This window comes from Doryrhamphus excisus, linkage group LG4 (genome assembly GCF_037039965.1).
Source record: "Doryrhamphus excisus strain RoL-2023G ecotype Guam linkage group LG4, RoL_Dexc_Guam_v1.1, whole genome shotgun sequence".
Classification (NCBI taxonomy): Eukaryota; Metazoa; Chordata; class Actinopteri; order Syngnathiformes; family Syngnathidae; genus Doryrhamphus; species Doryrhamphus excisus.
The window spans coordinates 16,133,834-16,157,634 of NC_136360.1; the positions used below are offsets into that span (position 1 = coordinate 16,133,834).

At 45.8% G+C, this 23,801-nt stretch overlaps 2 protein-coding genes across 4 annotated transcripts; one reads left to right on the plus strand and one right to left on the minus strand.

Moving 5' to 3' along the window:
- Positions 1 to 348: 348 nt before the first annotated feature.
- Positions 349 to 1,173, plus strand: LOC144898369 (5-hydroxytryptamine receptor 3A-like). Its single transcript, XM_078790278.1, has 2 exons — positions 349 to 737; positions 803 to 1,173. Exons 1-2 carry the CDS (start codon positions 488 to 490, stop codon positions 1,045 to 1,047), a joined length of 495 nt encoding a protein of 164 aa, XP_078646404.1. The 5' UTR covers positions 349 to 487; the 3' UTR covers positions 1,048 to 1,173.
- Positions 1,174 to 3,343: 2,170 nt separating this feature from the next.
- Positions 3,344 to 20,763, minus strand: rubcn (rubicon autophagy regulator). Of its 3 annotated transcripts, XM_058073176.2 has the most exons (22): positions 20,500 to 20,763; positions 18,136 to 18,289; positions 17,868 to 17,951; positions 17,640 to 17,799; positions 17,467 to 17,573; positions 17,161 to 17,389; positions 16,001 to 16,423; positions 15,772 to 15,819; positions 15,224 to 15,325; positions 14,961 to 15,076; positions 14,684 to 14,882; positions 13,967 to 14,074; positions 13,240 to 13,314; positions 10,823 to 10,883; positions 10,289 to 10,421; positions 10,065 to 10,210; positions 9,137 to 9,201; positions 8,818 to 9,056; positions 7,681 to 7,742; positions 7,451 to 7,604; positions 7,275 to 7,368; positions 3,344 to 3,596 (listed from the first exon to the last, which is right to left on the minus strand). In XM_058073176.2, exons 1-22 carry the CDS (start codon positions 20,532 to 20,534, stop codon positions 3,460 to 3,462), a joined length of 2,931 nt encoding a protein of 976 aa, XP_057929159.2. In that variant the 5' UTR covers positions 20,535 to 20,763; the 3' UTR covers positions 3,344 to 3,459. The 3 variants fall into 3 exon arrangements, with proteins under 3 accessions (XP_057929159.2, XP_057929160.2, XP_057929161.2); XM_058073177.2 differs by lacking the exon at positions 15,772 to 15,819; XM_058073178.2 differs by lacking the exon at positions 13,240 to 13,314.
- Between the last annotated feature and the right edge of the window lie 3,038 nt (positions 20,764 to 23,801).

Sequence of the window (23,801 nt, forward strand, 5' to 3'; positions counted from 1 at the left end):
TATTTTTCTGGTTATACAAGACTAGGACTTCATTGTCACAAAAATTTTATACTTTTTCATACTTTGACTTTTTTGGACTATTCTGATAACATTTTAGTGTGTAATATTTTGACTTGAATCTGAAAAAAGTTTTTTTTTTTAATTTTCTCCATTCAGAGAAATTTTGGGTGTTTTCTCTAATATTTTAAACTTTAGTAATATTTTATTCATAAATATCACTCCCAAAATGGTTTAAAATCTTTTTAAATTAAAATCTTTCACTTTTTCATGTATGTTGACTTTTCTGTTTTCTTCAAATATTTTTTCTTAATTTTTTTCTTACAATATTACAACTTTATTCCTATTTTTAAAATGTGGTATTATGACTTTATAATTTTAAAATATTTATCCTTTTTTAATGCTAAACTCCTACTTTATGATGGTAACTATTTGACTTGTGTGACATTATTTGCGTGCTTGTGCCCCGGGGAGGGCCGGTTTGCCCCTCATGGTTGAAGAAGATGTGACGTGCGTACGTGTCGCCATGACAGATGTGTTCCTGTCCCTCTGCTTGGCTCTGATGGTGGCAAGCCTGCTGGAGACGGTGGTCATCACCAACCTCCTGCACGGTTCCTCTCGCTACTCACCGGTTCCACGGTGGATCCGAGTGATGGTCCTCCACGTCGTAGGCCGCCTGGTGCTGCTTCCTCCAAAGGCCGAGCAACCGGACGGGGTCATCCAAAATCCTGCCACGTTGGGTAAGAAGGTTTACGAAGACAAAGGAAGCGTGTTCAATGACGCCCATCCTCCTCCTGCGCCACAGAAATGGCCGCCAGGGCGCCGGGAAAGGAGGACGAGGCCCTACGGGAGCTGAGGAGGCTGGGCCGGGACCTGCGGGCCATCCGCCTGCGGGTGGAGCAAGAGCTGGGGGTCGGCGCGAGCTGCGGGGAGTGGATGCGGGTGGGCTTCATCATAGACCGCTTCCTGTTTGGCATCTACGTCCTCTTCATATCCGTCTGCTTCCTCACCATCATCATCATGTGGGTCAGCTCCTACAACGCCGCGTGAGAGCACGAGCCGCTTCATTCGTCCGTTTCATCCAAAGCATGCTGCTTCTTCAACGAGATCTTCCTCCATGGAGACCAATCCATCCACCCATCCCCCCATCCACCCATCCAACCATCCATCATCCATCCACCCAACAATCCATCCATCCATCCACCCATCCAACCAACCAACCAACCATCCATCCACCCAACCAACCATCCATCCATCCATCCACCCACCCATCCATCCACCCAACCATCTATCCATCTAGCATCCATCCACCCGACCAACCAACCATCCATCCTCCCAACCATCCATCCAACCATCCATCCACCTACCCATCCACCCAACCAACCATCCATCCATCCATCCATCCACCCTTGCATCCACCCATCCATCCATCCACCCATCCACCCAACCATCCATCCACCCACCCACACAACCATCCATCCATCCACCCAACCATCCATCATCCATCCAACGATACATCCACCTACCCATCCACCCACCCAACCAACCATCCATCCATCCACCCATCCAACCAACCAACCAACCATCCATCCACCCAACCAACCATCCATCCATCCATCCATCCATCCATCCACCCACCCATCCACCCAACCATCTATCCATCTAGCATCCATCCACCCGACCAACCAACCATCCATCCTCCCAACCATCCATCCAACCATCCATCCACCTACCCATCCACCCAACCAACCATCCATCCATCCACCCTTGCATCCACCCATCCATGCATCCACCCATCCATCCATCCACCCAACCATCCATCCACCCACCCACCCAACCATCCATCCATCCATCCACCCAACCATCCATCATCCATCCAACGATACATCCACCTACCCATCCACCCACCCAACCAACCATCCATCCATCCACCCACCCACCCATCCATCCATCCATCCATCCACCCAACCATCCATCATCCATCCAACGATACATCCACCTACCCATCCACCCAACCAACCATCCATCCATCCATCCATGCATCCACCCACCCACCCATCCAACCAACCACCCATCCAACCATCCACCCAACCACCCATCCAACCAACCATCCACCCACCCATCCATCATCCATCCCCAAAATAGTGATAAATAAATAAGTGTGCCTGTTTTTAATCATTGTTGTCATGCTAACAGAAGTGTAGTGATGGGCTAACAGCTAAAAAGAGTTTAGACTAGTATATCTATATATACAGATTATATATCTATATATCTATATCTATATATATATATATATAGACTAATATCCATCATGAACAGTCTGGCCAGTCTTTTATTGTCAATAGAATTCCATAAGAAAATAAGACAAATGCTAATCATCATTTCCATAACAACTTCAATGTGCGTCAAAGGAAGAAATAAATGTGTGTGCAGTGCATTTAAAGGGTTAACACTTTGAAGGCACCAAAGTGGGTGCTGAGCAGTAGAAGAACGTTGGTGTGTGCGTGTTAGGGACTTGGTCGCTCGTTAACGCTTACAATTAAAGCCTGGAAGCGCAGCTGCAAAATGAGACGGGGAGTACAAGCCAAGCCAAGATGGAGGCCACTGGAGTGTTTGGACGCAGGGCTGCAATGGATGCCGAGGTACTAAGTGTCCCAGCAGAGGGGGGGCATGCCTGCCCCCCCTCCCAGACATCACTGGGATTTGTCCGGCAAGCCTATCAGTCCACGTGGAATAAAAAAGTTGAAGTGCTGCAAAGGTTCCATCTCAAGACCAGGCTAGCCGTGACATCCGCCTAGCTTTAGCACTAGCTTTAGCACTAGCTTTAGCATTAACCTGGCCCTAAGTTCAGCCCAGCGCTGTGGTTTAAGGCTGCTATGCTAGCCCTGCATGCCGCATGTAGCGAGTGCCTCTGCGGCTAACGGCCTAAAATACGCCAATAAAAGTCATTAGCAAGAATGTACATTGAAAATCAGTCATAAAATATTTTTTTTTTTACATAAAAAAGCAATATTTCCAAAAAGCTCCAACAAGCGCCTCCAGTTAGCTGCGGCTGTAGGCAACCTCCCTGATGTGGTTCCTGTTAACGCCACAAGATGGCAGTAGCTGCATTTGAAGTACTTAAAATACTGCTTAATCAACCCGTCTCAGTAAATGACCGCTTTGCTTTTTCACTTTCTCATGCACTCCGGATCATTACTGAGGTTGGCAGAGGAAGTGGAGAGGAGAGACGTTAAGTGCCAATAAAAGTGACCAATCTTTGGCGTTCTGTTGTGCGGAGCTGCAACATGGCTTCCATGCTAGAGGAATGATGGACACGGGTCTACGTGACGTGACATGACACCCCCCCCCCCCCCCCCCCAGTGGACAGGTCCTCCAGTGCTAAGTGAAAGGTGCTAACAGGAAACAGCAGTTAGTCAAACACAGCAATCACATTGTGCTCTTCGTCTTCTTGCCTCCACGCTACGTCCCGCCACCCTCGTCTTCTTGCTCCTCCATGTTCCTGCGCGCCATCATCTCTCGCCGCTCCGCCAGCCGCCGACATCGAGGACAGTCGCTGCTAGCCTTGAAGCAGGCGCGGTGGTAACACGCGTGGCACTCTGGGAAGAGACCATAAAAGGAGGTGAGGGTGGAACAACACAACAGAGGGAGCAAACATCACATGAGAACCGGTCCGACCGGTTTGCCTCCGGGAGGGGGGGGGGGGGGGTAACGGCGGCAACCAATCACAGCGAGCCAGGTGCTATAAAAGACGTGCAATGGGAAAGCAGCGAGGGAGAAGAGAAAGAGGCCACAGGTGGGTGAGGCGGCCGGGACTAAAGCAGAGGCAGACCACGCCTTCCACGGGTTCAGACGCGGAACCATTACGCAACTTCCTGTTCATATCCTCCTTTCATACACGCAAGCAACTTGGCAAGGAAACAATTCCAACATCAAAGTGTTTATTGCTGACATGACACTTCAAACGTAAACATTCAACGTAAAAACAACATGGCTTCACCGATGAGCTGGTTGGAATGGAATGGAAGGCTTCATCATGCTAACGGCTTGGCGGCTTCATCATGCTAACGGCTTGGCGGCTTCATCATGCTAACGGCTTGGAGGCTTCATCATGCAAACAGCTTGGAGGCTTCGTCATGCTAACGGCTTGGAGGGTTCGCCATGCTAACTGCTTGGATCATGCTAACAGTTTGCAGGCTTCGCCATGCTAACAGCTTGGATCATGCTAACAGTTTGGAGGCTTCGCCATGTTAACAGTTTGGAGGATTTGCCATGCTAACACTTTGGAGGCTTCACCATGCTAACAGCTTGGATCACGCTAACAGCTTGGAGGCTTCATCATGCTAACAGCTTGGAGGGTTCGCCATACTAACAGTTTGGAGTTGTCACCATGCTAACAGCTTAGAGGCTTCGCTATGCTAACAGCTTGGAGGCTTCGCCATGCTAACTGCTTGGATCATGCTAACAGTTTGGAGGCTTCGCCATGCTAACAGCTTGGATCATGCTAACAGTTTGCAGGCTTCACCATGCTAACAGCTTGGATCATGTTAACAGCTTGGAGTCTTCGCCATGCTAACAGTTTGAAGGCTTCGCCATGCTAACAGTTTGAAGGCTTCACCATGCTAACAGTTTGAAGGCTTCACCATGCTAACAGCAAGGCTGGTGGACTTTCCCCTCCCCAAAAATGTACCGATGGGACTAATGATAATATTTCAACTTCATGCTATGCTTTTATGTTGACGTTAGCATGATCTCCACCTGAAGGAAGCCAGCCACCACAGCAAACTACCGCTCTGACACAACCATCCACCCTCTGTGCAGAGTCCAAGCAAGGGAGCACCCGCACGACATTCCCTAACATTTGGGGGGGGGGGGTTAGAAGAAGAAGAAGCACCACCACCAGACAACCCAAAGAGCGAAAAGAAGCTAACCAACACAATCAAAACAACACTTGTCCTGCACCATCATCTTCAAGTCCGGACCACATCCAGTCCAAGGCTAGACCAGACCGACTGAAGAAAGTTCAGACCCCCCAGCAGTCCAAAAAGGATCATGCGGATCAATGAATCCAACAGGCGGCAAGGAATGACATCCTGGATCTTTATTAACATCCTGGGTTAGCTTCCAGCATGACCCTCCATCGTTGGGATGGAAAGGATCCCATCTGCGGTGATGATGTGGCATTTCCCGCTAAATGAATATTTGCCCAGCAGGGGCGTCCAAACTTTCTCACGCACTGACGAACTTGCAGAATGCGAGCACCACTTGGATATTTCCCTAAGATATGCTCCCAAAGTTGGATATATTCCAGGGAAACGGGATGCAGCAGGTGGAAGAGCAGATGAATCCTATCAACTTTTCCTTTTATTAGGACTTTTATCCCATATTAGAACCTTTTCCACAACCTACTTTACTAAAAATGACAACTTCATTTTGTTTTGTTTGATTTTTTCTCCTAATATTAAAAAATATTCCAACTCTATGCTATTAAAATTGAATTTTTTGTCTTCATAATATTGGAAAAATCTTCATATTTTGACCTGAATCTAGAAGAACTACAGCTGTGGTTTTCCATTTCTGTTATCTTTATTTAATATTCTAACTAGTTCATATAACTAGTTCTGATCCGATGTGGTACGGTCCATTTGGAAACAATAATAAGCTGAATGGACTTTTTGCCATGCTAACAGCTTGTAGGCTTCGCCATGCTAACAGCTTGGAGGCTTCATCATGCTAACAGCTTGGCGGCATCACCATGCTAATAGCTTGGCAGCGTCACCATGCTAACAGCTTGGAGGCTTCGCCATGCTAACAGTTTGGAGGCTTTGCCATTCTAACAGCTTGGAACATGCTAACAGTTTAGAGGCTTTGCCATGCTAACAGCTTGGCAGCGTCGCCATGCTAACTGCTGGGATCATGCTAACAGCTTGCAGGCTTCGCCATGCTAACAGCTTGCAGGCTTCGCCATGCTAACAGCTTGCAGGCTTCGCCATGCTAACAGCTTGGAGGCTTCATCATGCCAACAGCTTGGCGGCATCACCATGCTGACAGCTTGGAGGCTTCGCCATGCTAACAGCTTGGATCATGCTAACAGTTTGCAGGCCTCGCCATGCTAACACCAAGGCTGGCCAAACAGATGGAGACATCCTAATAATCAGTTTTTCCACAAGCTAATTTACCCAAAAAAATTGTGTTTTTTGTTTGTTTAATATTTTGGTGTTTTTGTACTATTTCAAGTATCTGCTACTAAAATGATGGTATTTTTGGTATACTCTATTTTGAGTCATGTGCAAGGGGCCAATCATTGGCCACAACTGGCCCCTGGGTAGTCCCCGTCACACCGCATCCCGCCCCCCCAAACCCCTCATCACACCGCATCCCCCACCCCCGTCACAACGCATCCTCCCCCCCGTCCGTGTGCCGGCCTCTGGTGAGTCTGCGAGCTCTGCGCGTCTTGCGAGAACGCCAGTTGGTCTGAACGGGAAGCACATCCGCTTGCTCGTCGGTCTCGCTCAGCTGTGAGGAGACCACCGCCGTCGGTTTGGGCATTTTCTCCGTCAGCCCCGCCTCTTTTTCAGCTTCTGACTCCAAAGTCCCGCCTCCAGCATCAGACGATGCTTCCTCCCTGGCATCGTCCTCAGAGGCTCCTTTGGCGAAGGTCTTGGCTAAGCCGGCTAACCAGGACTGCTTCCTCCCCGGTCCTGGTCCTGGTCCTGGTACTGGTCCCCGCTCATCCAGACTGTCCTGGCTGCTGCACGTCTCGCTGTCGCTCTTGGCCAGGCTCTTCTTCAGTCGCTCCAAATTGAGGATTTGAAGTAAAGTGACCCGCTTTGCTCGCCCGTCCTCACTTTCCTCACTCTTTGACCTTTCCTTGCTGCAAACCTCACTTCCTTCCTTGCTTCCTTGATCGCTTTCCTTCGCTTCTTCCCTCTCAGACTCGCTCCCTCCAGTCACCTCCTGCTCGTCCTCGGTTCCTTGATGCCAGGAGAAAGCTTTCACCAACTTCCCGGGAGAGAAACTCCAAAATATTCCCCCCTTTCCCGGCTTCACTTCACTTTTGTCCGTGGATTCATCTCCGTCGCCGCCCTCATCTGATTGTAAAACCTCCTCCCCGCCTTCCCCGCCCTCCCCCTCACGTCGGTCCTTCCAGAGGGCCCTGGCCAGCCGCCGCGGCTTGGAGATCTTCCAGTCTCTCCAGATAACGGGAGCGGAGCGGCGGCGGCGGCGGGGGGGCAACTGTAGGCCACCGAGGCCCGCTACCGGCGAAGACGGCTCACCTTCGCAGCGCTGGCACTTGCTCAGTTGGAAGGGGAAGATGATGTCTTTTTCGTTGCCGCAGAACTCGCACACGAAGCCTTTGGCCTGGCACAGCTGCAGGACACGAGACGGCGATGAGCGAGAAACATGGGGCGGGGGGGGGTTGGACTCCGTGGGCGGAGTCAGCGAGTCTTACCACACAGCCCGCTACGTGCATGGTGCCCCGCTTCAGCAGCTCCTTCATTCGGGGGGCCAGCTCCCCGCTGCGCACGGACGTGAGGTCGTTCAGGGAGAACAGGTGGAGGTCCTCGGTCAGGTGACCCGGAAGGCTGTCCAAGTGCTCCAGAACCCTGACAGGAAGCAAGACAGGAAGTGAGGTGTGGTCCAATATGGCCGCAACGATGGCGAGCGTGGCAGGATGCTTACTCCTTTGCAAAGCGACACGTCTTGAAGAGGTTTTTCATATGGAAGAGTTGTGTCCTTAAAACCTAAAAAAAGAGCAGAAATTAATAATTAATTAGTAATTAAATTGGTCATTAAATAAACGAGCTTCACTTTACATGCCAAATATTTACAGTACTTGCCAGGGGCGTCCCAAGACCATATAGATATCAGATATCGGGCTGATATCAACCAAAAAAATGATCGCACAACTTCTGAAAGATTCATAAAGGATCCCGTTGGGTGGTTGACTACAGCCACGTATTAGTCAGAAACATTGGAATACAAGATGGATGCATTCTCCCGGCAACGAGTACACGTGGATGGATGGATGACAGATGGATGATGGATGGATGAATGGATGATGATGGATGGATGGATGGATGGATGACAGATGGATGGATGGTGGACTGATGGCATGGATGTGGACTGATGGATGGATGATGGAGGATGGATGGATGATGAGGATGGATGGTGGACTGATGGATGGATGACGGATGGATGGATGACGGATGGATGATGGTGGATGATGGATGGATGGATGACGGATGGATAGATGACGGATGGATGGATGACGGATGGATGAATGAATGGATGGATGGTGGACTGATGGCTGGATGGATGGACAGATAGATGGATGGATGGTGGAGGATGGATGGATGACGGATGGATGATGGTGGATGACGGATGGATAGATGGATGAATGGATGACGATGGATGGATGACGGATAGATGGATGGATTATGATGGATGGATGGATGAATGGATGATGATGGATGGATGAATGACAGATGGATGATGGATGGATGGATGACGGATGGATGACGGATGGATGAATGAATGGATGACGGATGAATGACGGCTGATGATGGATGGATGACGGATGGATGGATGGATGATGATGGATGGATGGATGGACAGATAGATGGATGGATGGTGGAGGATGGATGGATGATGAGGATGGATGGTGGACTGATGGATGATGGATGGATGGATGGATGGATGATGGATGGATGACGGATGGATAGATGGATGAATGGATGATGATGGATGGATGGATTATGATGGATGGATGGATGAATGGATGACGGATGGATGGATGCAGAATGACAACGCACTCACCCGGACAGACTCCAGCGCTTTCACCTTCCTGTAGAGGCCGCTGTTGATGTCGTTGGGGTTGAAGAGCGGGTCACCGGCGATCTTGCTCAGCAAGTCCCGGGCAAAGTTGCTGACGTAGTATTTGCCGAAGTCCCACTTCATCAGGATGCGGCCGGGAACAACAGCCTGGGCGTTCTCGTGGCAGCACTGGCAGAAGTACCGGCCAATGTACTCGCAGTAGCGCAGTCGCTTGATGTAGTCTGTGTCAGAAAGGAAAGGGAGAGTCACTCGCTGGGGAGATGTGTGAAGGGGGCGGGGCTAGGTCAGTATGGTAAGGTACCTGGGTCCACACGGGTGCCGCAGCCAGCACAGCGGTAATTCTGTTTAGCCACTATTATCTTCCTCCTGGGAGAAGACATCACATCATAGGGTTGAAATATTATTATTATTATTATATATAAAAATATGTCTTTTTGTTAAGTTGTCATTTTTGTAAAAGTAGCCTGGGCAAAGAGTTCTAATCTTCAGAGAATAAAATCCAAATATGATGGGAAGAAAGTCATTCATGTGACAAGAACATTTACAAAAAAGGGGAAAAAACTGCTGGAATTTTCCGAGAATAAAATCAAAATATGAAGAGAAAAATCGCATTAAAACGAGAAAAAAATGACCCAATTATACAAGAATACACACGTTATGTAATATTATGAGTCTAAATATTTTATAATTATATATGTACTTTTGTTTTAAGTTGTAAAATCATGACAAACAAACAAAACTAAATTAATTATAATTTATGGAAAACTAGGTTGGAGAAAAGTTAAATTATTATGGAAATAAAGCCAAAATATTCCTAAAAATAAAATGTACAAAGATTATTTAAGAAGAAAGAGGACATGCAGTATTCCCATCCATCCGTTTTCTATGCCGCTTATCCTCACTAGGGTGGGGCTATGCTGGAGCCTATCCCAGCTGTCTTGGGGCGAGAGGCGGGGTACACCCTGGACTGGTCGCCAGCCAATCACAGGGCACATATAGTCAAACAACCATTCACACTCACATTCATACCTATGGCCAATTTGGAGTGGCTAATGAAGCTAACATGTCAAAACCGGGGTCTCCAAGCTGTGTGGCCTGCTAACCACTTGTCCACCGTGCGGCTGACAAATATGGAAGTAGCCTAGCATCCTTTCATCTTTCTGGGTGTAAAGATGGACAGCCTGCCCTACGTGAAAGTGAAAGGTGGGTAAAAGCCGCCGCTGCCGTACTTGGGTGGCGGGTGAATGTTGAAGATGATCTGCGGCCGTGGCGGCGCCCACTCCAGGTTCCCGCGTACGCGAATCCGTAGCTTGTAAACGTCTGCGTGCTCTCCGTCATCGGGGGAGATGGGCAGAGAGTCGGGGATGGGCAGCAGCTGAGAGACGGCAAACAAAAAGCATGTTCAGGATTGGCGCTCGCGGGCTCCGTCGGGGGGGCGAGCGGGAGGGTGGACCTTCTGTGGGGCGTCCTGCTCGGGAACCAGCCAGTCGAGCTCGGAGGCGGCGGGGAGCTGCATGCCCTCAAACTGTCGGAGCAAACCCATGGCGACCGACTCGGCTGAGTTGGACTGGAGGAAGGAGGTGGAGCTGAAAAAAAGGAGAAATTACATTACTGATGCAGACCCCCCCAACCCCCACCCCCCCAACACAACAGGAAGTGATCATCTCACTCCAAATAACATGCAAAGCATATACACAATAATATCCATGCAAATCAATACACTTTTACATAAATGTATGACCTGCAAGGTATGCTGGGTAACTTACTGAAGTGTGCATGTGGGCTTCCCAGCATGCCATGTGGGATATGAATGTGCATAAAATGGTATTGTTTTGCCTGTATGTTTGTGAGAAAGCAGTTCCATTGTGTTTTGGTTACACCGTGAGCGAGGTGTACTTGGGTTGAGAAGGTCCTGTTGGTTTGTGGGAGTACTAATATTTGCATGTGTACCTAAAGAAGTGTCCGGTGACATACAGGAAGTACTTACATGGACTCTGAGCTCAGAAATGACCTGCTGCTGGAGCTTACACTACGCTTGATGTCTGCTTCTAGAACACACACACACAGGAACACAGCATCATCATCATCATCATCATCATCATCATCATCGCAGCGTAGGAGAGCTGACGTTCAAAGGTGTCCATACTCCGAGTATCAGCAGCAATCAATCAGTGGGGGGTGTTAGTAGTTCACCATGTGTCACATGACCATGCCGACTAAAGCTAAGCAGCACACAAAGCAAAATATAAAACTATATATCTATATCGTGCTACAGCCATGTACTGCTATCTCGCCATGTATTGCTATGTAGAGGACGTAGAAGAGGCAATGACATAAGAAGCAGTTAGAGGTGAGGATGGGTAAGGAGCGGGAATGCAATCAATGACATCATTCTCTTGCTAAGCAGGATATCGATATGGATGAACAGGAAGTACAGACGACTATGAAGCTAAACAATCGTCACACAGGCACCAGCACCATCCAAGAACACCTCAACACCAACACCAACACCAACACAGGCAGACGGCGGGCTCCACTCCAAATTGAAAATTTGAAATCCCTTCCCAGGATATTCCCTTGTATGAATATGGAGGGTAAACTGATATTTATCACTTTACTATAAAAGGTACACAAAAACACAGAAGTTACTGACAAACGCATGAAGAACTAATGAGGAACTACATACATTTAGAGTAGTTACTGAGGAACTCATGACTAGGGCACATACATTTAGAGTAGTTACTGAGCAACAAGTGACTAAGACATACATTTAGAGTTGTTACAGAGCAACTAATGACTAAGGCACATGCATTTAGAGTAGTTACTGAGGACGTCATGAGGAACTCATGACTAAGACACATAAATTTAGAGTAGTTACCGAACAACTAATGACTATGGCACATACATTTAGAGTGGTTACCGAACAACTAATGACTATGGCACATACATTTAGAGTAGTTACCGAGCAACTAACGCACATACATTTAGAGTAGTTACTGATCAACTAATGACTAAGGTGCATACATTTAGAGTAGTTGCTGAACAACTAATGACTGTTGCATACATTTAGAGTAGTTACTGAACAACTAATGACTAAGACACATACATTTAGAGTAGTTAATGAACAACTAATGACTGTCACATACATTTAGAGTAGTTACTGAGGAACTAATGACTATGTTGCATACATTTAGAGTAGGTACTGAACAACTAATGACTAGGGCACATACATTTAGAGTAGTTACTGAGGAACTAGTGGCTAAGGTTCATACTTTTAGAGTAGTTACTGATCAACTAATGACTAAGACACATACATTTAGAGTAGTTACTGATGAACTTATGACTAAGACATACATTTAGAGTAGTTACTGAGGAAGTCATGAGGAACTAATGACTAAGGCACATACATTTAGAGTAGTTACTGATGAACTAATGACTAAGACATACATTTAGAGTAGTTACTGAGGGAGTCATGAGGAACTAATGACTAAGGCACATACATTTAGAGTAGTTACTGATGAACTAATGACTAAGACATACATTTAGAGTAGTTACTGGGGAAGTCATGAGGAACTAATGACTAAGGCACATACATTTAGAGTAGTTACTGGGGAAGTCATGAGGAACTAATGACTAAGGCACATACATTTAGAGTAGTTACTGGTGAACTAATGACTAAGACATACATTTAGAGTAGTTACTGGGGAAGTCATGAGGAACTAATGACTAAGGCACATACATTTAGAGTAGTTACTGGGGAAGTCATGAGGAACTAATGACTAAGGCACATACATTTAGAGTAGTTACTGATGAACTAATGACTAAGACATACATTTAGAGTAGTTACTGGGGAAGTCATGAGAAACTAATGACTAAGGCACATACATTTAGAGTAGTTACTGATGAACTAATGACTAAGGCACATACATTTAGAGTAGTTACTGGGGAAGTCATAAGGAACTAATGACTAAGGCACATACATTTAGAGTAGTTACTGATGAACTAATGACTAAGACATACATTTAGAGTAGTTACTGGGGAAGTCATGAGAAACTAATGACTAAGGCACATACATTTAGAGTAGTTACTGATGAACTAATGACTAAGACATACATTTAGAGTAGTTACTGGGGAAGTCATGAGCAACTAATGACTAAGGCGCATACATTTAGAGTAGTTACTGAAGAGTAGTGGTTGGGGTTAGGTTAGTTCTGTAATTTTGCGTACCTTACTGTAAAGTGTTACCTACTCTTTGACCAGCTGTTATGTGTTGCAGGGAGGCAATTAGAAGTGAAGTAAATCGTGTTTCTCAGGAAGGACAATTAAAAAAAAAACAGACTTCTCAGTTTGGAGTCAAGCTCTGTGCGGGACCCCGCCCCCTTCTAAGAGCCACCCAGCAGATACCTGAGAAAAGGGAGGCAAGTGACAGGGAGAGGCCATTCTGAGAGATCGCCAGCAGGGACTGACCCTCACAGCCATCTGAGAAACAGAAACTAACACTCAGCACCAGCGTCACCAAACAACACAAAGAAAGACTGAAGGTGTGCAAACACACAGGACGTGTGCAGAGAACACCCTCACCTGGGGCCCGGGGTGCAACACCACGTCTGACGTAGCTTAGCTTAGGTTGAGTAATTATATATAGATGGCTATAGGGGTGTTATTTAATAATCTTAACGTTTTCTATGCTTTAACCACAAAAATATGATGTAGGTTTATGTTTTCAGGTATACAACAGGTGGTGGAACGTTCCAGAAGAAGCCAGTTTTAATGTGTGACATGGCATCTGAGCACATCCCCATGAGGCTAACAGCTAAACTTCCTTTTTAGACTCAGAACTGAATTCACAGAAACAAACATTTTATTCATAGCAAAATATGAAACCATAGCACACAAATGGCCGAGATTAAACACGCCCTATCAAACTGTTATGGCCCTGTAATTGCTAGCTAGGGACTGATAAAGCTTAGCACCTTTTGTATTTGCACGTTGCATGGTAAATGATTGACGGCAGACATGTTACGTTAGCGGCATAAAGGCAATGTGGTGATTGGGTTATGAATGCAGATGCATACACAGACACTTCCTGTGGGAAAATCCACTTCCATTAGTCTTTTTTTTTTTTTTTTACCTTGTAGCTCACACTCCTCCACCTCCTCAGCGGAGTCGGAGTCAGACAGGCCGTGAAGGGAGGACTGGGAGCTCCTCCTGGAGCCCCCGCTGTCGGTTGAGTGGAAAACTAAAAGAACAACAAAATAGTTGAGTTGCTGCTTTGGTGGTATGTGACCAACTCAATCAAATTCAATCGGCAACAATCTGGCACTTTATCTAGCGGTGATGCTAATCGACGCCACTTCATTATTTAGACCCAAAATGGCTCTGTTTACGTCAACATGTGTTGCAAAGCATTGACTCGCAGCTTCAAAATAAAAGCATGGCAGTATTAAGCCACCAAAAAAATGCATCCATTTAATATTCCTGTTGTTAGTGCGCAGAGCTCACAGCTAGGAGACCAGGGTTCAATTCCACCCTCGGCCATCTCTGTGTGGAGTTTGTATGTTCTCCCAGTGCATGCGTGGGTTTTCTCCGGGTACTCCGGTTTCCTCCCACATTCCAAAAACATGCTAGGATAATTAGCGACTCCAAATTGTCCATAGCTATGAATGTGAGTGTGAATGGTTGTTTGTCTATATGTGCCCTGTGATTGGCTGGCCACCAGTCCAGGGTGTACCCCGCCTCTCGTGAGGAAAAAGCGGTAGAAAATGAATGAATGAATAATATTCCCGTTACATTCTTAGCTAGCAGAATGTTAACTGTAGCACGTCAAACAAAGCGAACGCCATCTTACGGTGCTGGGGGGCCGTGCAGGGCGGCAGGCGGCTGCGGCGGATCTGCTGCCTCCGCAGGCGGATCTTCTGCTTCAGCTGCTGAATCTCCGAGTCGCTGTCTCCCTCCTCCTCGCCCTCCTGCTGCTGATGCTGCAAGTTGTACTTCATCAGCTCGATGGCCGCGATGAGCGACTCGCAGATGCTGAAGTGAGCGTTCTCCTACGCGGACGCAGACACGAGAAGGTTTTAGAGCGTTTGCGTCACAAAACGGAGTCGGCATCAAGTGATATAAAGTACCTTTTCGAGGTCAGCGCAACTGCCAAAGTCCTGCTCCGACAGGTAGCTGATGAGGCTCTGGCCCTCGGACGGCTTCCTGAACAAACCATCTGAAGCGCGGCTATGCTGAGACCCATCTGAAGCAAACACCATGAACGGCGTTGAAATCCGACCCCGATCAAGTAGCGGAGGGTTGCCAACTTTGGCTTATTGGCAACGCAGGCCAAGAAGAACATCATACTTCCCCCCCCTCCGCATGCAGAATGAGATACGTGACAACTCACGAGAATCCATGTAACGGGAAGTCGGCGTGCTGCCGTCGCTGCGCTGAGGTGAGAACGGGTTGTAGTCCTTCATGCAGCAGTCGTCGTCGCCGCCGGTCGATTCTGGGGAGTAAAGCGTGAAGATGAGCCATACCTCGGCCCAAGTTTGCTCTAACTGTGCGCCGTGCCTTTAAAAAGAGGCGTGGCTACAGTCCATCCCACTGCATGCAGACACAACATGGAAGCTGATCTTGGATACTACGGTGAATGCATGGAAGATGTTCTTAATCTGAATCTTACAATTAAAAAAAACAAAAAAAAAAAAGTATTACAGAAAGCAGGAAGTGAACAAATTTAACCATTACCAATAAAATCATTACAAAGCTCTGGCTTCCTTCAACATCTTCAAACTTCTAATGTGACTCAAATAAACAAACACAAAAACAAAAATGGGGCACGAATGCGGCTCGATATGAGGGATGGCAGGAAAGGCATCCGCATGCGGTGGAAATTAAAAATCGGGAAAACGGGGTGAAGTGATGGGAGTACAGCGGAACTGCACTGCCAACCTGCTACCGGATCCTCTATGATTATGGTGATTTTCCGGTGCGCCGTTCCTTCGCACCAACGGAGGAAAAAAGAGGAAGAGGAGACGGGAGAGCATCAACCAAAGAAGAAAAATCAAGTGTTAATGGAGCAGTTTTGGGTTAGTTCATCATTGCCTTTAAAGAAGGAATGACTTGCACTACTTGGCTGCCACCAGAAGAGGCGCTGTTGCCCCAGTTTTAGTTTACTCACCTTTCCTGAGTTTTTGGGTAAGGCCCGTGTCGGAAAAGGAACGGGTGTGTCCCCGGGTGTGTCCCCGGGCGCCTCGGCCAGGCCCTCTCTGCCCCTCGGAAAAAGACGAGCGCCTGGGCGCGGGGGGAGCCTGAGATCCCCCCAGCATGGACGGGTCCTTGCTCTCGCTGGGATCGCTGCTCTGCGTGGAACTCTGGGTGCTGCGGCGACTGCGTTGGCCCAGGTTCCCGATGGCCAGGTACTCGGGACCGTCGTCATAGTCACAGTCGCCCGAATCGCCCGTGTCGGGCTGAGGGGAGGAGGGAGAGGGGGACTCGGACAGAGAGATGGAGGGTATGGAAGCGTGGCCGGGAGGGGGGGTCTCCTCAGGACTGGTCACGCACACCCAGGGAGCACCCAAACTGCTGGCCGATGAGGTAGAATCTACAACAGATATTGCCAGTTTAAAAGCAGGATACCTTACATTCCATATATTGGGTAATAGGAGTGGAAAGGTCACTATAGGGGTGTTATTTTATGTCTAGAGGGCTCTAATGTTTAAAAGTGTATTTAGAGGGTCAGAGACAGGTTATGTCTTATTTTCTTTTATGTCTACTATATTGGGTAATAGGAGTGTAAAGGTGACTATAGGGGTGTTATTTTATGTCTAGAGGCCTCTAATGTTTAAAAGTGTATTTAGACGGTCATAAACAGGTTTTGTCTTATTTTCTTTTATGTCTATTATATTGGGTAATAGGAGTGTAAAGGTGACTATAGGGGTGTTATTTTATGTCTAGAGGGCTCTAATGTTTAAAAGTGTATTTAGAGGATCATAAACAGGTTTTGTCTTATTTTCTTTTACGTCTACTATATTGGGTAATAGGAGTGTAAAGGTGACTATAGGGGTGTTATTTTATGTCTAGAGGGCTCTAATGTTTAAAAGTGCATTTAGAGGATCATAAACAGGTGTTGTCTTATTTTCTTTTACGTCTACTATATTGGGTAATAGGAGTGTAAAGGTGACTATAGGGGTGTTATTTTATGTGTAGAGGGCTCCAATGTTTAAAAGTGTATTTAGAGGGTAAGTGTTGTCGGTCCAAAGTGCTGTCCTAGTTTGAGGGCAGGATGGTATCATTGGTCACCCGCGAGGAACCCCTGAGGAATGAGCCACCCTTCCTTACTCGTGCTGTTGCTGTTTGGGGATCCGCCCGCTGCCATGTCCCCGCTGGCGGTGCCGGTGGGGGCAGTCACATCTCGGAGAGAGCAGTGGGACGTAGTGAGCCTCCGGTTCAGAGACTCTTGTGCCGGTGCCGAGTCGGCACGTCTCCACGCCCCGCCAGCCCCCGGCAACACACACAGGCTCTGGCTCTTCAACAGGCCGAGGCACGGCGGGTTCTTCAGAGGGGACAGCTGCAGGGTGAAGGAGGCAAAGTCATGAACAAATGGTCTTCTAAAGTGAAGGCAGCCCATCTGGACCAGACACCCACCCCGACTGTGTCTATCTGGGCCAGTAGTTTGGGGTTATTCTGCTCCACGGCTTCCAGACACTGGAACATGGCGGTGACGTGCGGCTCACTGAGCAGGAAGGCCTCATCTGGAAAAACCCCAAAAGTGATTACAAAACACCATGGACTCAACCCGGTGACCTGTCCCAACCTACCGTGGTAGTACTTTCTGGTGTGCCCCACGTGCCTGAGGAGAGGTTTGAGCTGCGCTGACAGCATGTGGACCTGCAGGCTGTGAAGCAACCAGCGTTCAGCCTTGTAGCTCTCACCGGCGCTCTGCACCCTGCTGCTCAGTACCGGCTCCAACTGGCTGAACTACGGACAGACGGTGAAAAAGACTGTCACGGGGGCAGGTGGCACCCCTCTTTATGCGGCGCCCGTACCTGTTCAACATGGGAAGCGAGGTGAGGGCGGATGCGGCGAACACACCACACAAACGGCCAGTAGTCTCTCTGCTTGTAGTACACCTGCCGAGTACCACATAACACAGTACATGACTAAGACGCATACTACGCTTTCCCTCGCGTTGGCCTGCAAGAAAGCAAGTTATTAACGTGTTCCATCCAAAGAAGATCAACACGCGGTATTTACTTTGACACGCTAAACTGGTTTCATCGTCAAACACTGGAAGATGTGATGTTAAACTCTGACCTGCTCGTTCTTCAGTCCGTGGCTGAGAATGTTGTTCATGTCCTTGTGGAGGCGCTGCAGGCCACCGTAGCGGGACCAGACGTTGGGGTTGTTTGTGGACAGGAGGCCCTCCACTGTGGTCTTCAGGCTGGACAACAGCTTCCACAGCTCCCGCCTGAGATGGGTGGGGTGGGGGTGGGGGGTAACAAGATGAGAAGAGGAAGTCTCGCAATGAGGAAGGACGTGGAAGAAGTGCTGGCATTAGCAGATTCATGACACATGTCAAGTCAAATAGAATTCCAGGAATTTAGTCGCTCCCCCTTTCCCTAGCAAGAGGGCTCTAATGTTTAAAAGTGTATTTAGAGGGTCATAAACAGGTTTTGTCTTATTTTCTTTTATGTCTACTATATTGGGTAATAAGATTGGAAAGGTGACTATAGGAGTGTTATTTTATGTCAAGAGGGCTCTAATGTTTAAAATTGTATTTAGAGGGTCATAAACAGGTTTTGTCTTATTTTCATTTATGTCTACTATATTGGATAATAGGAGTGGAAAGGTGACTATAGGGGTGTTATTTTATGTAAAGAGGGCTCTAATGTTTAAAAGTGTATTTAGACGGTCATAAACAGGTTGTGTCTTATTTTCTTTCATGTCTACTATATTGGGTAATAAGAGTGGAAAGGTGACTATAGGGGTGTTATTTCATGTCTAGAGGGCTCTAATGTTTAAAAGTGTATTTAGAGGGTCATAAACAGGTTTTGTCTTATTTTCTTTTATGTCTACTGTATTGGGTAATAAAGAGTGGAAAGGTGACTATAGGGGTGTCATTTTATGTCAAGAGGACTCTAATGTTTAAAAGTGTATTTAGAGGGGCATAAAGAGGTTTTGTCTTATTTTCTTTTATGTCTACTATATTGGGTAATAAGAGTGTAAAGGTGACTATAGGGGTGTTATTTTATGTCTCGAGGGCTCTAATGTTTAAAAGTGTGTTTAGAGGGTCATAAACAGGCTTTGTCTTATTTTACCTAGCAACTATAATGAGATAATAATGATTGCTCAAATCCCTGAACGAGCTACATTCACATTCAATGTCTCCTACTCCCATCAGGTTTTGCATTGATTTTTTAGTATGTCGGCAACAATAAAACACAGCATAGCCACTTTGCACACACACACACACACACACACACACACACATGTGTAACTGTAGCTGGCTCATATCTACAGCACTTCCTGCTTTTTGGCTGAAGTCAGCATAATGAAGGCTGTGAGGAGGCCCTGTGTTTAATAACAGCAACAATCAAATGTCTCTTATCAGCTATCACGAGCGCCTGATGCCATCCTGAAGTGCTGGGTAATTAACACTGGTCATGCGGATCAGCTGACACGCTCTTTAACCGCCTGTCCTCCAGATGAGGCCTAGCGCAGAAACGCTACAGTTCATTTACTTTCTTTGAGAGTGAAAGTAGACCAAGTGGTTTCAATGTTTTATACCGTCTTTCATGAAGATAGATGCTGATCACCCGTGCAAGAAGGCTGACCGGAACCGCAGTTGTAATGTGCTGTCATGTTCTACATAATAGAACATGTAAAAGGCACCATAACATGGTGGACAGCAGAGACAGCTGTTGTTAAAGATGAACACATTATTTTAATGCTAGGGTGTGTGCCGAGTGATGCCTGGCCATTAGCATTACTGTGTTTACTTGACAAACATTACTATCAGAACTTTATCTCAGTATGTGTGTGTGTGTGTGTGTGTGTGTGTGTGTGTGTGTGTGTGTGTGTGTGTGTGTGTGTGTGTGTGTACCAGGCAGGTCTGACCAGTACTTAGTTCCTAACAATAGTAGTAGCCATACATCCAATTACATATAAACACAGGACCAGTATTGTCTTCACTCGACATTGTGGGAAGTGTGGCTTTCTTCATTTTAAGAAAAACTACTTTTTTGTGGTATACCCCAGGGACCAATACCGGGACCAAAATGATTTGCCTTAAGCATAAATGACAAATGTAAACATGTCAACGAGACGAGAACTGTCAAATTACTGACAGCTAGCTAGCTGTCAACACATCATAGCTACGTCAAGGAAGCGTCTTCTTTTTAATGATTACAATGACATTATCGACCAAGTACAGCTTTTGTTTTTTATTTAGCAATATTGACTGATGTTTAAATTTATTTTAATAGTGAACATCGCCTTATTAATGTTAACAAGTTGTCGAATAGGTAGGTTAGCCTAGCCTAGCAGCTAAGTTAGCATGACAGGTTGTTAGCAAGCTAACTTCATAAAACCATCTCCAAAGAAGACCTATTTCCAGTTAACGTATTTCTTATGTACCTGCTGACAAGGATGGTCATCGTATTCCCAGTTAGCACTCACCTGTGTTCCGCCTCTCCCTCGGAAGAGAGCTCCATGTCTCCCGGACGGAGGAAGTGCAAAGCCGCCAATTTTGAGTCCAAGCTGCACACGAGCGAATGGAAGTTGCTGAATATTTAAGTCAGCTGCATGGTTCTTCAGAGGTTATACACACACTTCCCACTTGTCCGCCATGTCTGCCCCGCCTGCGGTCCAACAAATCCCGAATCCAAACACTGGAGTAGGCCGCATGACTTGCCCGCATCAGCAAAGGGGGCGGGAGGCGTCGACGTTGAGGGCTATTCAAATATCGATAGCAACGATACCAATGGTAGTATCAGTATTGGGTCATAGTAGCGTAATAGGATCGATATTTTTCAGTTATCTTATAGAGTTTTGTGTTGCTTGTTCTGTTACAATGTTAATATTGTTCCTTGGTATTGGACTGATACTATAGTTTGCAGTATCAGCCACCCATAATAGTTGATATTGTTACTTGGTAATCGGATCGATACCAAACAGCCTAGAATAGCACCGCATTGTGTGACTAAATACTATCACCTACTGTTGTAAAATGATATTGCAACTTGACGGCTCTGGGTCAACACGACTCGACTATTGACATACACTGTACACAAATTGACCGCTAGATGGCGGCATTTACTCACGCATTGACATCAACTGATAACTGAGACAAGCGTGATAGATGTAGCATTGTTCTTTCCATATTTTTTTATCATAATTGTCTTTTTTTAATAAAAATTATGAAAATTAAAATATGTTTAATTTATTTGGTTTTGTTGTATTTTTAATTTGTATTATTAAATAAGAAATAAGAATAAGAACAAAATTTGTGGTGTACCCCGCCTCTCGCCCAAAAACGGCTGGGATAGGCTCCAGCACCCCCCTCCCCCCTGCGACCCTCGTGAGGAAAAGTGGAAGAAAATGAATGAATGAATGAATTACACAAAGTGACCGCTAGATGGCAACATTTACTCACTCTGACATCAACTGATAACTGAGACTAGCGTGATAGATGTAGCATTGTTCTTTCCATATTTTTTTAATCACAATTGTCTTTTTTTAATAAAAATGATGAAAATGAAAATATTATGTTTAATTTATTTGTTTTTTTGTATTTTTAATTTGTATTATTGCTGTCATAATGAATAAGAATAACTAGATAATAATTAAAATGTACTATAGATGTTAATATTTATTATTATGATAATAATAATAATGATTTACCATAATTGAAAACCTATTTATTAATAATACAGCAAACATTTTTTTCTAATTTGGAAATGTGATGACCAGTCCAGGGTGTACCCCGCCTCTCGCCCAAAGACAGCTGGGATAGGCTCCAGCACCCCCCGCGACCCTCGTGAGAAAAAGCGGTAGAAAATGAATGAATGAATGAATGTACACAAATTGACCGCTAGATGGCAACATTTACTCACTCTGTGACATCAACTGATAACTGAGACTAGCGTGATAGATGTAGCGTTGTTCTTTCCATATTTTTTATTTTTGTATGATTGTTGTCATAATGAATAAGAATAACTACATAATAATTAAAATGTACTATAGATTTTAATAATTATTATTGTGTATAATAATAATAATAATTTAGCATATACTTGAAAACCTATTATTAATAATACAGCAAACAATTTTTTCAAATTTGGAAATGTGATGTATTATTGTAATGATTACATATAAGACATATTGTAGAATAGACTATGATTAGCTTAGCCAGTACCTGTACTGTACGTACTGTACATGTAGTAGAGTACATGATTGCATGAGCTTGTCATGCAAGCCATTGTTTTTCAGGCATCTTTCATCAAGTTGGCCAACCGACAGAAGGAAAGTTTGCCCTTGGCGACAGCAGGATGCTTGGAAGAAACATCCATCACCGTCACGGTAATGATGAGGTGTGGTTCGGGTGACTGAAGACTGAGCTGGAGTGGATATTTCATAACGTGCATGCAGTACACGTGTAGTCCTGCAAAAGAACGACGAGTTCTCTGACATCATCACATGTATGCCTGATATCATATGTATGCCTCCACATGTATCAAAGCAGTGGCATGGCGTGCATGATGCCACGGATGTTAGCTAACGTGGCTGCTAGCTAACAAGGTGACTTTTTTTCTCGGTGTCAGCTAAAGACAAATATTCATTGATACCAACATCGTGGCTGTTATCAAATACCTGTAGTAGTGGTATCAGTAGCGGTATCGGCAATGTATTTACTTCACATTGATATCAAAATGTAGGGTATCACCCTACCCCTACAATAAACTACTGTGTCAACTCCTTGTAGTACAGCAGGGATGGCTGGATCGGCCCAAACACCAAGCTAAAAGTACCAGTATCAGCATCGGTATTGGTGATGCTGGACCCTGATAAAGCTGGCACTGAACCGATACCAACATTCACAGTATCACCCACCCTGACAATAAACTAGTCTTTCTGGCAGAGGTGGGTGGATCCATGCAAATATCGAGTAAAAGGTAAACGGTATCGGCGATGATGTCCTGTCTTTACCTGGTATCGGGGCGATACCAAAATCTTCAGTATCTCCCAACCCCAAAAGACAGTAGTGGGTCAGATAGAAACTAATATCAGCTATAAAGAATTGGTATGTAGTAGTAGTAGTAGTAGTCTTGTTTGTATTTTCTATCACAACTGGGTGAAATACACTACGTGTTGAACGTAGTAGTGGTCGTAGTAGCAGAGACTAGTTTAGCTAGCAGATGATGGAGTTTTGAGGAGGGAAAGTGTTGCACCAACCTTCTTGGCGTGGCCACGCTGACTCATGGACTCATGTCTGAACAACACATACCTCCTTCGCCACGACGCAACACTCACACGCACACGCACACACACACACACACACACACACTCCCACACTGTATGAAAGTGTTTGAATGAGTATGAACACGTATTTTAAAAGAGTATGAAGACGCATGAATGAGTATGAAAGAGTATGAAGGTGTATGAAAGAGTATGAACGAGTATGAAAGAGTTTGAACGAGTATAAAAAAAGTATGAAGACGTATGAAAGAGTATGAACCAGTATGAAAGAGTTTGAACGAGTATAAAAAAGTATGAAGACGTATGAAAGACTATGACGAGTATGAAAAAGTATGAAGACGTATGAAAGAGTATGAACGAGTGTAAAAGAGTATGAACGAGTATGGAGACAAATTAAAGAGTATGAACGAGTATGAAGACGTATGAACGAGTATGAATGAGTATGAAAGAGTATGAATGTGTATGAAAGAGTAAGAAAGAGTATGAACGAGTATGAAAAAGTA